The 14,999-nt window shown below is 31.7% G+C and overlaps 2 protein-coding genes across 2 annotated transcripts; one reads left to right on the forward strand and one right to left on the reverse strand.

Moving 5' to 3' along the window:
* Positions 1–5,659: 5,659 nt before the first annotated feature.
* On the reverse strand, positions 5,660–6,227 carry LOC125811017 (uncharacterized). The gene is made up of 3 exons (XM_049490505.1): positions 5,922–6,227; positions 5,768–5,830; positions 5,660–5,668 (listed from the first exon to the last, which is right to left on the reverse strand). Exons 1-3 carry the CDS (start codon positions 6,225–6,227, stop codon positions 5,660–5,662), a joined length of 378 nt encoding a protein of 125 aa, XP_049346462.1.
* Positions 6,228–9,081: 2,854 nt separating this feature from the next.
* Positions 9,082–11,035, forward strand: LOC125810929 (cystinosin homolog). Its single transcript, XM_049490432.1, has 9 exons — positions 9,082–9,204; positions 9,296–9,428; positions 9,518–9,607; positions 9,674–9,798; positions 9,998–10,040; positions 10,220–10,337; positions 10,463–10,512; positions 10,584–10,673; positions 10,965–11,035. Exons 1-9 carry the CDS (start codon positions 9,086–9,088, stop codon positions 10,992–10,994), a joined length of 798 nt encoding a protein of 265 aa, XP_049346389.1. The 5' UTR covers positions 9,082–9,085; the 3' UTR covers positions 10,995–11,035.
* The last annotated feature ends 3,964 nt before the right edge of the window (positions 11,036–14,999 follow it).

Below are 14,999 nucleotides of genomic sequence, written 5' to 3' on the forward strand. Positions count from 1 at the left end.
CTAAGATGAAGTCAAGCCTTGTAGTAATTTTCCAGAAAAAGAAAAACGGCTACTGTTCATATTTTGAGAGCTAAAGTAGTTTATATCCGACTCATAGTTATTCCCCTGTGTGTTGGATAAATCAGCTTGAATATGAGTTTGTTCGTTTATTTTCTCTCTTCCTCGTGCATTAGTTTACACCTACCAATGTGTTTCTAAACCTTGATCAAGAGAAAGATTAGCTTTCTATGTGTTCACATCCATGTGTGTGTGATAGTGTCACTGTTTTATTTTGTTTTATGTCATTCTATATTAGATTTTGTCCATTGCTAAAAAATGTTGCATGATTTCCTTTCCCCCCCAAATGTTAAATTTCAGTTTCCGTACTCTCTTTTTTTTATTTTTTTTATTTCTTACGTTGGTTTAATCACTACGAGCTCTTGAAGCATTTTCCTTAAATATTTTTGTATGTCGATTAGAATATTAATCCCTTTCCTTTCTTTCCTTGCATATGTGACATCCATTTTGAGTCCAATGGACTCCCCCTTCTTGCATACTCCTCTCTTTTGAGTCAACCTCATCCGAGACGTGAAAGGGAAGCTAATATTAGTGGGACAAAACCCAAACTAATAGCAGCAGCAGTAACAGGGTTGACAGCGGCTTAAAGAGCTGAAATTCAAGTTTTTTTTTTGGACTGTAAAGTCCACTAAAAACAGCAGCAGCAACAACATCTAAAAGGCAGAAAAACGAGGAACAAAATTGGGTTAAAACCTCGACAAACCGGCAGGATGACAGCAGCCCCAAAAGGCTGAAAATTGGACTCTTTTCGGACTTAAAATGTCCAATCTGGGCAGCAGCAAATGGGAAGCAGCAAGTGGACTTAAAGTTGTCCAAATCCTATTTGCACTTTTGTTTCCCTTATATCATGATTTTGTGATACTTGTTTTTTACTTCTAACATTTATTTTATCTAACTTAGATGAATCCTTGGAAGTTTTTTTTTTAAGTAACTCTTCTATTTCGTTAGTTGTTTATTTTAAGTATTTAAATTTTCAAAACTCCTTCAAGTTAGGCAACTTAAGCTCTTAGACTAACTTGAGAATTATCCATATTCTTTCATAGTTAGTAATTAGCTTTGAATCCATGTTCATGAGTTTGAATTAACTATTTGGTTCAAATTTTGACTAGGATAGAGTTGTTAAGTTTTCTCAAACTAAATTAGTTCTCTTTTAAAATAACTTAAAACTTTGTATGAATGACTTAAGGATTTTCTATATCCTTTCATAGTTGTTAAACAATGTCCCTTCATTCATGTTGGTGAGTTTGAATTAATTGTATGACTCAAAACTTGACTGTGGATAAAAATTTCAAGTTAGGATTATTTTATTTTATTTTTTGAGATTTTTACAAGCATCAAAAGATTTTTTTTTATCTAAGTTTCAAACAAGATTTTTATAAGTAATTCTTTTATTTTATAAAATTAGCCAAACTTCTAAATCCGTCGGTCAATCGTGTGTTAGCGAATTCTCTAAGATGCCTAAACCCTTCCTTAGAGAAGTATTTGAACCCTTACCCGACTCTGGTTTTATTTAAAATATTTCCTTTCAAAAGAAAAAAAAAAATTTCTTTTAAAATGGTTTTCTTAATTTTTCCTAAAGAATTAAGTGGCGACTTCCAAATTATAAATTTTTCCAAAACATGTACAAAATTGCCAAAGTTGCGAAATTGGTTTCGAAACCTTAGTTTTCGAAATCGAGTCGTAACAGTGGTTTTGGAACTGTATGTATATCATTAACAAGTAGTCGATTTGGGGATAAAGAAGTGCAATACAAATTTGAATCCATTTTATCCCTAATACGAATAAGCAATTTTCGGGAATCAGGTTGATTTTTGGCATGATTGTGATGCTTCTTCTTAAAGTAAGGCTCAGTTAATAATGTCTTGCAAGATTTCGATACACATTTGAAACGAAAAAGAGACTTAACAGGAAGTTTAGTGAGAATGTCAATAAGTATTTCCTCCTCTAGAATGTGAGTTCCCATTACCATACTGGTGAAGATGAAGAGAATAAGAGGCTTTCAAGTATGATTTAATATTGCTTCTATGTGGTTAAGGGTTAAGTGTAGATATAAACCTATTAATATTGATGTTATGTGGCTTAGGGTTAAGTGTAGATATAAACCTAAAAGGATTGAAGTACTAATTACAGTAATTTTCTTCCATATTTTAAGGATTAGAATTCTTAATTTTTCCTATATTTTTAGTGTTAAAATTTGTATGATATTTTGTCATTAGATTTTTCTTCCATATTTTAAGGATTAGAATTTGTTTATGAGAAGAATTCGTGTAATACCCAATATCAAATACTTTGAATTGAATTATTTTTGGCAAAGTAAACAATAATAAGAGTCCTAACACTGCTGCACCGTCGTTTTTGGTCATATAACCGTAGACCGTAGTAATCCCAAAAATTTTAGTCAACATATGTTAGCCTTTGACAATTTCAATGTTTTAAAATTAAAAATCATTAATAATAAAAAAAATCTTAAAATATATGGCGAGAGAAAAAATAATAATAAGAAATTCTACTTCTATCATAAGTAATTCTATGTTTTCTCCTTTAAATAAATAAATAAATAAATAAAATTAACCAAAAAGGCAACATGCTGCCAAAGTTTCTTCTTTCTCTTACTTTTGAACTTTTTCCCATTATTCAACTTTTTGACTTCTTGTTTTTTACCATTATTTCAAATTTTGCTATTTTCCTTATCTTTAAATAATTTAAATAGGGGGAAAACACTCACAAAAACTCCCGCTGCAATCCGCTGGCGGATTATTCTTGCATATGTTTAGAGTTGATAAATGAAACAAAATATTAATATAACATTATTTAAATTTAAATTTACTGATCTTCATAAAAAGAAATTGATAATTTCTTATGCACTTGTTCAATTGACATGATAATTTCCTTATTCACATTCTTGTATTAATTACGAATAATTACTTTCTGAAAAATTAGATATATACAATCTATTCAAATTAATATTGCGATGAATTCATCTGATGTGTTTATATCATGTAAACAAAAATTGTTCACACATTTGTGAAAGAAGCTTAGTTGATTGAATTACTACTTTTAGATATGAAATTGAAGCTTTGTGTTATTTTCAGATTTCTTTCGAAGTTGTATCAGAAAAATGATTTGTCGCTTCTCAGTTCAGCTGGTGAACCCTTTGGATCCTAATTGTGGGCCTAATCTGAAACGGGCCTAGTCGAATGTAACTGGGCTTGTATTGTGGGGACAGCTAGGGTGGGGGTGTGTGGCTCCTTTTTACATAGGGATAATTGATAGTTGCAATTTTATTGAAATAATTAGATTTAATGTGCTCAAATAAATACAATAATATTCGTTGTGATTAATATTGTATCATCCTAATATACTAATATAATAATAATAAAAAAAGAGAGACTATATATGCATATACAAAGCTTATTTACTACTCCCTCCGTCCCTATTTACTTGTCCATATTTTCTTTTTTAGTTGTCCATTTTGACAAATCAAGAAAAGACAACAAATTTTTTCCTATTATACCCTTATTTACACTTCTTGAAAATTGTAAAAGTGTATGTTGTTTCCCTCCAATTTATTTCACTTGAATTCAAATAAGTGGTTGTAATTTTGAAGTGAAAAGTTGTCATAAGGGTAAAATTGTAACTTCACTGTGCTAATCATTGTTGCCTTAATCTGTGTGTCATTTCTAAAGTGGACAACTAAAAAGGGACGGAGGGAGTAGTATATTTCATCCTCATAACACATTTGAGGTATACACATGCATAAAGTCATATGCGACTTTAATGAAAAATGGGGTAAATACAAAAACTAGGAAAAGCAACTCACATTAGCTAGTTACATAAAATAACAATAATTATGCTTAATCCCTTGGAATCGGCAATAGGATAAAGTTACAGCTCATGATTAGCTAGTTATGTCAAAACAAATATTAAATGACACATGAACCAGAAGGACTGGACCATGGTTCATCAATTTTAACCATGAAATCCTCATTCAAATGGGACAATTTCACTATTGATCTTACAAGTGCTTTGTTTCTGGGAACCAAAAATCCTCATTTCACCAACGCCTTTTATTTCAACTTCAACTGAATTAGATTCATCGTCCAGCTCAATCGACTGAATCACCCCATCTGTATTGAGCATATTCACCAGCCCAATTGGAGTAAATTGGACTAATTTGGTTCCCAAAATTGTAACAAGAGAAACCGTTAAAAGCTCGAAATTAAAAGGCTCGAGAGTGATTTGGACCCTGTCTGTAGGCTTTACCAAACCCTTCTCCACTACAGCCCTTCCAGTGAACCTTCTCATAACTCTGAACTGCGGATCCTATTAGGTATTCATTCTTCCTACATCATATCAAATCCTTCAAAAGTCAGAAGGCCACAGGAACCCTATTCAAACCATGTCCGATCACTCTTCTCCTCACACTGCACTGTAGTCCCTCTCAGTAAAACTCACACTGTTCCTAGCACCATTTTCCCCATCATAATTTATTCTTCAGTTCACTGAATTAAACCTTGAAGAGAGTTCAATTTTCTACCAGGGTTTAGTAGTGTGCTTGGTGGGCAGAATATACTGCTAAATGAAACTTTGGTATAGTGGGTAGTTCACATTTAAAAGGAGCAATGAAATTCCGGAGATAAAAATCAGTGCTGTATTATTGTTACTGTCATTTCCTCCAATAGCTCTAATATGGGGTAGCAGAATTGTGCTATCACAAAATACTCCCAAAAGCTAGTGAGATAATTGCATTATTTAAGATCAAATCATTCATGGGAAAAAAAAGAGAGCCAAAACTTTTAACCATGTAATCACAAAGATACATGAGGTCGGAGATGTTGATGAAGATAGGCAGAGAGAGAGAGCCTTGTCCAGATGCCAGAGTAAAAAGCACAATAAAAAATTCTTACAGAGATTAGCAGAGGCTGATAAAAATTTCAGACTCCTATTACTTCTTGGCATTACTAACCATTTGCTGGAAAAGCAAAACATTCCCTCCTTCCAAACTCGAAACAAACTAGCTAACAAGGGTATGGTATATCTTTGGCAAAGACTGACACTAGCTGTGGGTGAGATCTAGACTTACAAATAGGGCAGCTGAATTGTTCATCATGTATATGTTCCGTTCTTAAATAAAAAAAAATGAGGACAGCTGGGAAGCAAAAAACTTACGAAAATTATATCAGACCACTACTTTTTGCCACTTAGTAAAAACAAAAGTCTATTCACCATAAATTGCCCAACAAATGAAGGATCAAAACTAAGTTTGCTCCTAAAGACATATGTTTGAAACCGTTTCATGAGAAAAGCAAAATGTTGAGAGCACATAAAAAGAATTACACTTTGCAAAATAATATACCAAGAACTCCGCTTGTCAGATCATTATACCCTGGAGCACGACAGAATACTAAATCTTGAGGAAATTTCTTCATCAAATATTCAATTAGCTTATGACGCGTCAGTGGAACTCTTTCTAGTGCAGTACATGAAAGTTTCATTAATGGCATAGTAAAGGGCCTGATCCCATCTACTTCCTACACCAAAATACGTTTCAGGACAAGGGTAGCATAACACACAATTTAAACATCAAGCAATATGGAAAATATCAAGTTCCCTGCATATAGAAAACACATGAATGACAAAACAATAAACCCAAAAAGATAAAAAGGAAAGTTCACTAAAATGGGTATCTGAGAAATGAGGAATAGAGCACCTGATATTCCCATTCAGCAGCAATAGCCTTAGCAAGAGCGAGAGTGGGGCATTTGAGAGGGGGCTTAGAAGGGGTTTTAAGTGTACGTTAATCCAGCATAACACTCCAACCATTTCCATCTTCAGCCTCTCTAGTCATCACTTTCTGATAAAACCTCTTTCCCACAATTGATCCAGTCATGAAAGACATAGGCATCGTCAAAGATTCCGCTTCTTTTGACGAAGAAGCCTTTTTTTGGACCATTTATGAAGATATTATCATCGATTGCTGATTTTCTCTGAGAATTCGAGTCTCCATCGCCCGAATTCTCAGAGAAAGTGAATGAGGAAGATGGGGCATCAGATTCCGGTTGTACAGATTCTGCTAAGTTACTGAAACTACGAGTTTGGAAAGAGGTTAGGGTTCTAAGAAGGGAAAAGTTCGATGCTTTAAGACTTCTTCTCACGATTTCAGCCGCCATAGCTTGGAGAGAAGGCGATGCTACTATAGAGTTGCTCGATGCAGCTGAAGACTTTGAATTTGCAACTGCTCAGGACGAGGGGCATTGTGCTTTGGGCTTGGGCCCGATAAATTCTCCAGGTAACAGGCCTCAATAAAACATTTAGGCCCAAATTAATCGTTCAGGATCCATAGATGTAGAGCCCGTTTGGATTGGTTTAAAAGTCGGTCAAACCTACTTTTAAGCCAGTTTTTGACTTCTGAAAGTGTTTGACAAATATAAAAAATAACTTAAAATAAGTCAAAAATGACTTAAAATAAGTTACGAAGTGTTAGGCAAGATAAAAAATGACTTATAATAAGTCAGAAACCAAAAGTAGGTCTCCCCCCTACTTTTTATTTTTTGACTTAAAAGTCATTTCAGTTTGACTTTTTATTTTTGACCTAAAATTACTTTTTTAAGCCAATGCAAACGGGCTCGTAGTCAAGGCGCACTTGGATTAGCTGAATTTAAGTAATTTACCTTAGTCAAAACCATTAATTATTGTAATAATAAAAAATTAATATAAAAAATTAGATCTTTATCAAATTACCAAGAAAAATGATTATAGCCTCTATTATATTATATTCCAATTTATGTAACACAATTCAAATTTTGATAACAAATTAAGTTTGATCATGAATTACATGAAATCTTCAAATTTTTTAAAATAAAATTATATATTAAAAAATTACATAATAAGTATTATAAATCAAAATAATTTACAATGAAAAATATTTAATAATATATGAAAACTTACCGTCAAAGAGGAGGGAGCATTTTTATTGTGGACACGTGGCTTACATATGAACAAAATAATAATGGAGATCCTTTCCGCCTTTACGGTATAATTTGTTTAACTTCAAATCACGCATCATATTTTCTAGCTTACCAATAGAAAAGCACTTTGGTATATAGATATCTGCAACTGCTATATTCGCTATAAGAAAAATAATTTTTAGCAGTAATATATATATTTTACGATATTAGTTAACTATCATTAGATTTAATGTCGTTATATGTTTTAGCGGCATTTTATAAAGAGTGATAACATGTGCTTGTCATTAGTAATTGCCTCTATATATATATTATGCGATAACTAAGCTATTATTATTATTATTAATTGCTACTAAAAAATTATTTTTGATATAGTGATTACGTCATGGTGCATCTGATAATATATCATAGTAGCACATTTGAAAATCACTATGTTGCGCTCAGACAATCAATTGAATTTGAGCCCATTAAGTCCTTTGGTGCCAAATGCCAATCAACTAGTTATTAGCTAACATAGTTATACTTTGAATTAATTACGGCTCACAGCTTAAAATTACCTATAATTATGTCATTTATATATATACAAAATACACACAAAAAATACAATTAGCCTATCTCCATTCCCTGCCCTGTCTCACTCGTTTCTCTCCTTCCTCTCCCAATCTCGCTCGCCAGATATACAAATAAATATATATACCAGTAACATATATACAGTTATCTGACAGATATACATATACGCAATTAGCCTATCTCCATTCTCTGCCCTGTCTCACTCGTTTCTCTCCCTCCTCTCCCAATCTCGCTCGCCAGATATACATAAATATTTATACCAGTTATATATATACAGTTATCTGACAGAAATACATATACACAATCTCTCTCTCTTCTCTCCTCCCTCTCCTAATCTCCCTCGCCAGATATACAAATACATGTATATTATATAAGTTACATATACAATTATTTGACATATATACATATACAATTCGACAAATATACATATACACTTCGTTTCTCTCCACTCTCTGCTCTCTTTAGCTTGCCCTCTCTCTCCCAATCTCACTCGCCTCTCTCCTCCCTCTAACATGTAGCTACTAATTGTAATTAACAAACTATAATTATGGAGCACAATTAAGTTATTTTGAGTGGCTATTTGCAAAAATACCCCATTTCAAAACCATTAATAATTCTACTAATAATAAAATTCATTTTTAAAAAATAGATTTGTATCCAAGTACCAAGAAAAGTGATTATAGCCTCTAATACTTCATATATCCCAATTTATGTGGCACAATTCAATTTTTGATGTTGAAACAAATTAAGTTTGATCGTGAATTTGGGCATGAAATCTTCAAAAAATTTAAATAAAAATTATATATTTTAAAAATACTACTATAAGTCACAATAATTACAATTCAAAATATCTAAAAATTATATGAAAATTACCATCAAAGATAGATTAGTTTAAATCTTAAAATCAGGATAGGTAACACATAAAGTGAGATGGAGGGAGCATTTCTATTGTGGGCACGTGGCTTACATATGAACTAATAATAATGGAGGGATCCTTTCCGCCTTTCGGGTATAATTTGTTTAATTTCTAATTATATGCATCATATTTTCTAGCTTACCAATTGAACGCAAAGCACTTTGGTTTATATATGATGGGTGAAAGGGACGTGAATATGGACTAAATATGGGCCACATTCATTACTTAATAATGTAAATAAATTAATATTTTTTGCAATTTATAGTATTTTTTGTATAATTTTTTGAATATTTTTTTTTAAAAAAAATATAATATTAATGTAATCCAATCTAAGTTTGAAATTTTAGTCAAGTTGACTTTTGAAAAACAGAATATGAGAACAAAAAATGGATTGAGACTATTATTGACTTTCAAGTTATATTGGGAGTAGCATCAAAATAAATGATGACATGCCCCATACTCTTTGTCTGTCTATATTTTCTAATACTCCACTAGACACAACAATATTTAAGATTCTATTCTCCTCTTTTTTTTGAAAGAATCTATACTCTGAGTCTCATAGTTCTCTTTTTTTAATATGGCTTCTTGGAATTCAGTTCCACTGGAAGTGTTGTATAATGTTTTGGGATGGATTGCGTTTGTCTCATGGTCTATTAGCTTTTATCCTCAGGTCATTTTGAATTTTCGTAGGAAAAGGTTATTTTCTGCTTTTATAATTTAACTTCTTTTATGAGTAATATTTTGGTTAAATTTCAGTTTCTGATCAATTCTTTTTTTAACTTTTTAGTGTGGTGGGATTGAATTTCGATTTTGTGGTGTTGAATTTGACGAAGCACTCGTCTTATCTCATCTACAATGCTTCCATGTTCTTCAGTTCTGCTGTTCAAAGGCAATATCATCATCGATACGGCGAAAATGAGGTTAATAGTGTGAATCGCGCTATGTTTATGCTGTTGTTACACGTATGCTTTTTGTTTTGTGCTAATTAACCCTCACTGTTTAACTTCAGATGATACCTGTAGCTGCCAATGATGTGGCTTTCTCTACTCATGCTGTTCTTTTAACAGCCTTTACCTTGTTTCAGATTTCTATCTATGATGTAAGTGTACATATCTTGTTTACTCTTTTCGGTTCAAATGATTAATTTGGTTAGAGAACTTTTCAGCGTGGAAATCAGAAGGTATCGAAAACTGCTATAGCAATTGTATCTGTTGCTTGGTTAAGTGTTGCAGTTTGTGTGTTTGTGGGTATCCCTAAGCATTCCTGGCTATGGCTAATCTCCTGTTTCAAGTAAGCCAACCTTCTTTTAAAATCCACAATTACTTGTATTAAACTCACATTTTTTGTCTTGTTCAATCCATTGTCGCTAGCTTTTTTATTCTCATTATAATAGATACTCTAGTAGTTATTTGTGGGGAGGGTTAATTTCATGTATATATTATTATCACTCAACTGAAATCTATCTCACACTTCTTTCTCTTAATTGCAGCGGATTGCAGGTTGCTATGACAGTAACCAAGTACATTCCCCAGGTTGAAATTCTTGCTTTGTTTGAGAAAAAAAAGTCACATTTTCTTACCAATTGCTTCTAATTTAGTGCTCTTTTGTTACAGTTATTTTTATGATATATAGTCAGTCGTCTGCTTATTTGACAATTTCTTAGTTTACTTCCAATGCTTAAGAATTTTGGCTATGAAAAATCTATATATAGGCTGTTATGAACTTCCGGAGAAAGAGCACTATTGGTTTTAGTATTGGTAACATTTTGCTGGATTTGTTTGGAGGTTTAACAAATTACGGGCAGATGGCAGTGCAATCTATAGATCAGCGTGAGTTTCTGATTTTCAATAATATAATCTTCCTATATGCAGTATCTAGTTTTTGTCCTAGTTATGAATGATTGTGTATATATATATGCGCCTAATAAAGAGTATTTGATCTACTTTTGCTACAGATTCCTGGGTGAATTTTTATGGAAACATCGGCAAGACATTGTTGTCATTGGTATGAAACGTTCAACTGTGGTTTTACCTATATACACTCCGTCTTTGTTTTTGATCTAATGAATGCTGCAGGTGTCGATATTCTTTGACATTCTCTTCATTGTGCAACATTATGTGCTATATCCTTCAAGAAAAGAAGTTGTTTCTCCTAAATTTAATGTGGTAAGAGAGAATATATCCATCACTCAAATCTTCCTATCATAATATCTTATTTATGATTCATAAAAATGCATCTTTTCTTCTTCCTAAAATTAAATGTTTCTAGAGCAAATAGTTGTTGTTTATAATTTATCCATCACTCAAATCTTCCTATCATAATATCTTATTTATGATTCATAAAAAAGCATCTTTTCTTCTTCTTAAAATTAAATGTTTCTAGAGCAAATAGTTATTGTTTATAATTTGGTTATATATGTGCATAACACATATGATACTTCTTCGTGTATTACTCAGGAGGAAACAAGGGACATTGAGGGACGGTGATTGCTGCCCTATTCAGTTGCTTGTAAAACAGAGGTTATTAATTAAGTGGAATTTGATTTACAACTTTCTCAAGTCATCTTGGTGTACGTTAAAGGCACAATCTGTACAACTCCAGTACTCTTCTTTGAGTCGAAACATAGTTAAAGAAGATGTAGCCGTTTGGTCATCAATATCATTTGACATTTGGAGTATTTCAAAATCAATAAGTAGTTTCTTTATTGATTTGGTCTATCATTTCTATGTTCAAGCTTGTTTTAGGAATCATAAGTACTATTCATGAATCCATTTCAATTATATTAACTTCAAAACCAATACTAGTACTGAGTCACAATCTAAAGCCATATTTGATTGATCCCTCGAATATTCTATAAAAATAGTTTTGTCCCAATCATGTAGTGCCTGAGTAGCATTAGATAATAGGGAACCTTGAAAATATTAAAGTTTTTAAAGTTCTAGTTAATTTTTTCAAAATAAAGTTTATATATCTATCAATAAATTTTCTGACAACAACATACAAGATAGTGTATGATAACAATTTACTAACATTTTATTAACATCAAAGAGTGCTATAGGTCACTTACTTAATAAATATTTTCTCCATCTATTTTTAATTGTGACTAACTTTTGAAGTCAAATTAGAATACATTAATTTAATATTTTAAAACAAAAAATTTAGATATTCAAAAACTATACAAAACATACTATACAAATTGCAATTTATATAGCATATCAATATTATGAAATATATACATCATAAAATAATAGTCAAAATTTTTATCATTTTAACTATTAAAAAAAATCATGACAATTGAATATACGGATGATGTATATGCTTGTTTGATTTAATTTCTTCCTTTATAATTTTATTTAATTAGTTTTCTTTACTTCTTTTCCTAAACAATGTCTTTATAATTTCTTCACCTTAACAACATTACAGAAAAGGAAGAAATTAAATCAAAAAATCATGACAATTAAATAATGATTTATTTTCGTAACAAAAATGACCAAGTAAAGAAAACTAATTAAATAAAATTATTTAAATAAAATGAATTTTCGTAACAAAAAATGGTTCGTCTTGAAGGGATTTGACTAAGAAACCAAAGTTAAAGAGTTAGAGAGTCGAGCAAATGAAATAAGCAAATAAACACAAACAAATAACTAAAGTAATAATGGGCATGGACTTAAGTCTAGTTGCTGAAAATGACTTGAGCTTCAGCCAAAATTCATACCTCAAGAACTGCTGCTGCACGTTGGGCCCTTTGGCCTATTTTTGCCTTTGAAAACCTGTGTATACGTTCAGTGTATACCCCAGTATACTAAGAGTATACAGGATGCATATCAGTCCGTTTTCATGTATTCTGCTGTCACTTCTATCTTCAACGTATGTGATTCAGCTTCCCAGATCTGTACAGCAGCTTTCCATTCTTCAAAAACAATTAAGGTCGACTCGATAAGATGGATTTAGGCTTTCGTAGACCATCCGAAATGCAAGAAGAATAGATTTGGGTCCAACTTGGACTCCGCACAATTTCGCATGTAAAGAAAGTAAGAGGAAAGAATTAACAAGACTAATCCAAGATTGTCATTAAGCAATTTTACCAATAAAGAAGCAGTAAGCAGACATGGATTCATCAAACTAAGTAAGACATACGAAAGTATTTATTAATTGAACAACTACTAGCACAAACAACCAAAATACACACTCAAGGATTTCATTGGAAATAGTACTATGAACTAATGGATAGAGATCAACTTTAAATAGGATAAGCATTTGAATATTTGCAGATGAATTATATGTACGACAGATAAGCTAATGAATCATGATCTAAAATTTCTTATTTACAATAACCAACCATCAGCGAAAATCCAAGGAAAGTAATATGAATCAACAAATATTTAGTGGCTTATATCATGCTAAAGTAGTAAAACTCAGTTACGTTCAAGCTACTATATAAGAAAAATATAACCACTACTCATGATAAACACTGATAGCTAGACAGATTATTAATAATTCAACACATTCGGCTTTTAAATAGTGACACAAGATAATAATCTATGTTTGAAGTAGCAAGCTTGAAAAAAAACTAATAAACTAAGAAATGAAAGCTTGAATACTACAAGGGATTAAGGGAGAGGGTTCACATACTAACGATTTGATTAATAAACAAACAACATCGGATTCAAACTGTGATTAAAACCATCAGACTTAACAAGACATATCGATTTACACTACAACAAATCACCACAGAGACTTAACAAGAGATAAGAGATTTAAGGGAGAAAAAGGACTTCGACAGATTCACTACTATCGATTAATATGTAAGCAGAGTGAGAACAAGAATAGAAAATCAATCAACAATTTCAAACTTTACACCGATGAAAGCAGCGCGGGAAACGAGAGAAATAACAATAGCTTAATATACTTGAAAGGTACCATCCATAAAGGCTACATCTTTAGAGAACATGAAAGAGGAATTACCTTTTCCAGGGCAGCGAACTTGAACTCGAGCTACTGGAGACGATCCCACCATCACAATGAGACTCCGACAAGCTTTTTAGCAGTCAGTGAAAAACAAAAAAGAAAGTGTATTTCTTCTTTTTAATTTTTGAATTTTTCTCTCTCAATTTCTACCCTTTGTAGTGAAAACTAAGGAGGCTCTTTATAGAGGGGGTGAAAGGGCAGATTTTAAGGGTGGAAACGGATAGATTTGGGATGAATTCGAATTTGAGCTGCAGGGGATGGGAAATCCCTGAAAAGAGGAAAAAGGGGACGGCGAAGTGATTGCTACAGGTGTACGAATGTACCGTTGCGCCGTTTGGAGCTGCTGCCGATGTGACGGGTCAGAGTCGCAGCTTTTTCCGGATTTGCCGGACTGATACGTCTGGGTTTCGTCCTGGTCGCGTGATAAAGACGAGTATAGGGGTCGTCGGGTATGGCTATTGTTTGTTGGGTCGACCGTTGGGTATTTGCTGTTGCTGTTGTATGGATTAGTTTAGGAGAATTGGGTTGGGTTTCTTGTTTTGGGATGGACTGGGTCTGCTTGCTGGAAACGGGCTAGAGGAATAATTGAAAATGGGCCAAGTGAATTGCAATTGGTTCATTGAATTGTAAACATAACCCAATTGAATTTACTTAGCAAACTCGACTAATAAATAAGTAAGACGAATTAATATAATTAATCAACCAGCTTCTTAATCTTAACGAAATATAATAATTAATTTAATTACAAACTAATTAATTTAAAATTAAAACCATAATTTAGACTAAACTAATTAAATAAAATATTTAACTAAAATAAAATCTTTTGAGATGATTTTCGAATATTCATAAAATGAAATAATTATATACATAATAATTAAAATATATACATGTTTATTATTAAAATTATTAAAGTTATTAAAAATGACAAAATCACTTTAAAAATGAACTGGGAAATATTTTAAATTTTATAAAATTAATTACTGCAAATCGTTTGTAATTGAAGAGGCTCGATGATTAATATACATTGTGAACGCCTAAAATTGGGTGTCAACAGCTGTAACACTAGATAATAGAAAAATCTATATATTATTAAAGTTTTAGTTAAATTTTTCAAAGTTTGTGATATTAGAACTTTACCTAATATTTATGAACTTTGAAAATAAATTAGTTAAATTTTCATATCTATCAATAACAATTTTGACAACAAAATCCAACATATTGTACAATAAAAAATAACTAACATTTTATTAACTTCAAAGAATCTTTTCGAGATAAATAAATATGTTGAATAGATGTTTGTTATGAAACTAAAGATAAACAATAAAATATGAAAGAAAACGGCGAGAATGAGTATCTTTTACTTAACCCTTTAAGAGTTAAAGAAAATGTTTCCTAATATAAAGATAACTTTTTCTTTCTTCTACCAAGAGAAATGACTTCATTTTTCCTCCACTTGGCTCCCCACATTTTTCAATTTTCTATTCACACCTTGTTATAACTTAACCTGTATTAACATATAATTG

This window comes from Solanum verrucosum, unplaced genomic scaffold, assembly GCF_900185275.1.
Source record: "Solanum verrucosum unplaced genomic scaffold, falcon-dt-bn FXZP01000032.1, whole genome shotgun sequence".
Lineage (NCBI taxonomy): Eukaryota > Viridiplantae > Streptophyta > Magnoliopsida > Solanales > Solanaceae > Solanum > Solanum verrucosum.

Excerpts from the sequence above, each read along its gene's own strand:
- LOC125810929 (XM_049490432.1), top strand. The coding sequence starts at position 9,086 with ATGGCTTCTTGGAATTCAGTTCCACTGGAAGTGTTGTATAATGTTTTG. Across the intron at positions 10,338-10,462 it reads AGTGCAATCTATAGATCAGC|ATTCCTGGGTGAATTTTTAT; the intron begins GTGAGTTTCTGA and ends CTTTTGCTACAG. Across the intron at positions 10,674-10,964 it reads TTTCTCCTAAATTTAATGTG|GAGGAAACAAGGGACATTGA; the intron begins GTAAGAGAGAAT and ends TGTATTACTCAG.
- LOC125811017 (XM_049490505.1), bottom strand. The coding sequence starts at position 6,227 with ATGGCGGCTGAAATCGTGAGAAGAAGTCTTAAAGCATCGAACTTTTCC. Across the intron at positions 5,831-5,921 it reads GGATCAATTGTGGGAAAGAG|CCCCCTCTCAAATGCCCCAC; the intron begins GTTTTATCAGAA and ends ACCCCTTCTAAG.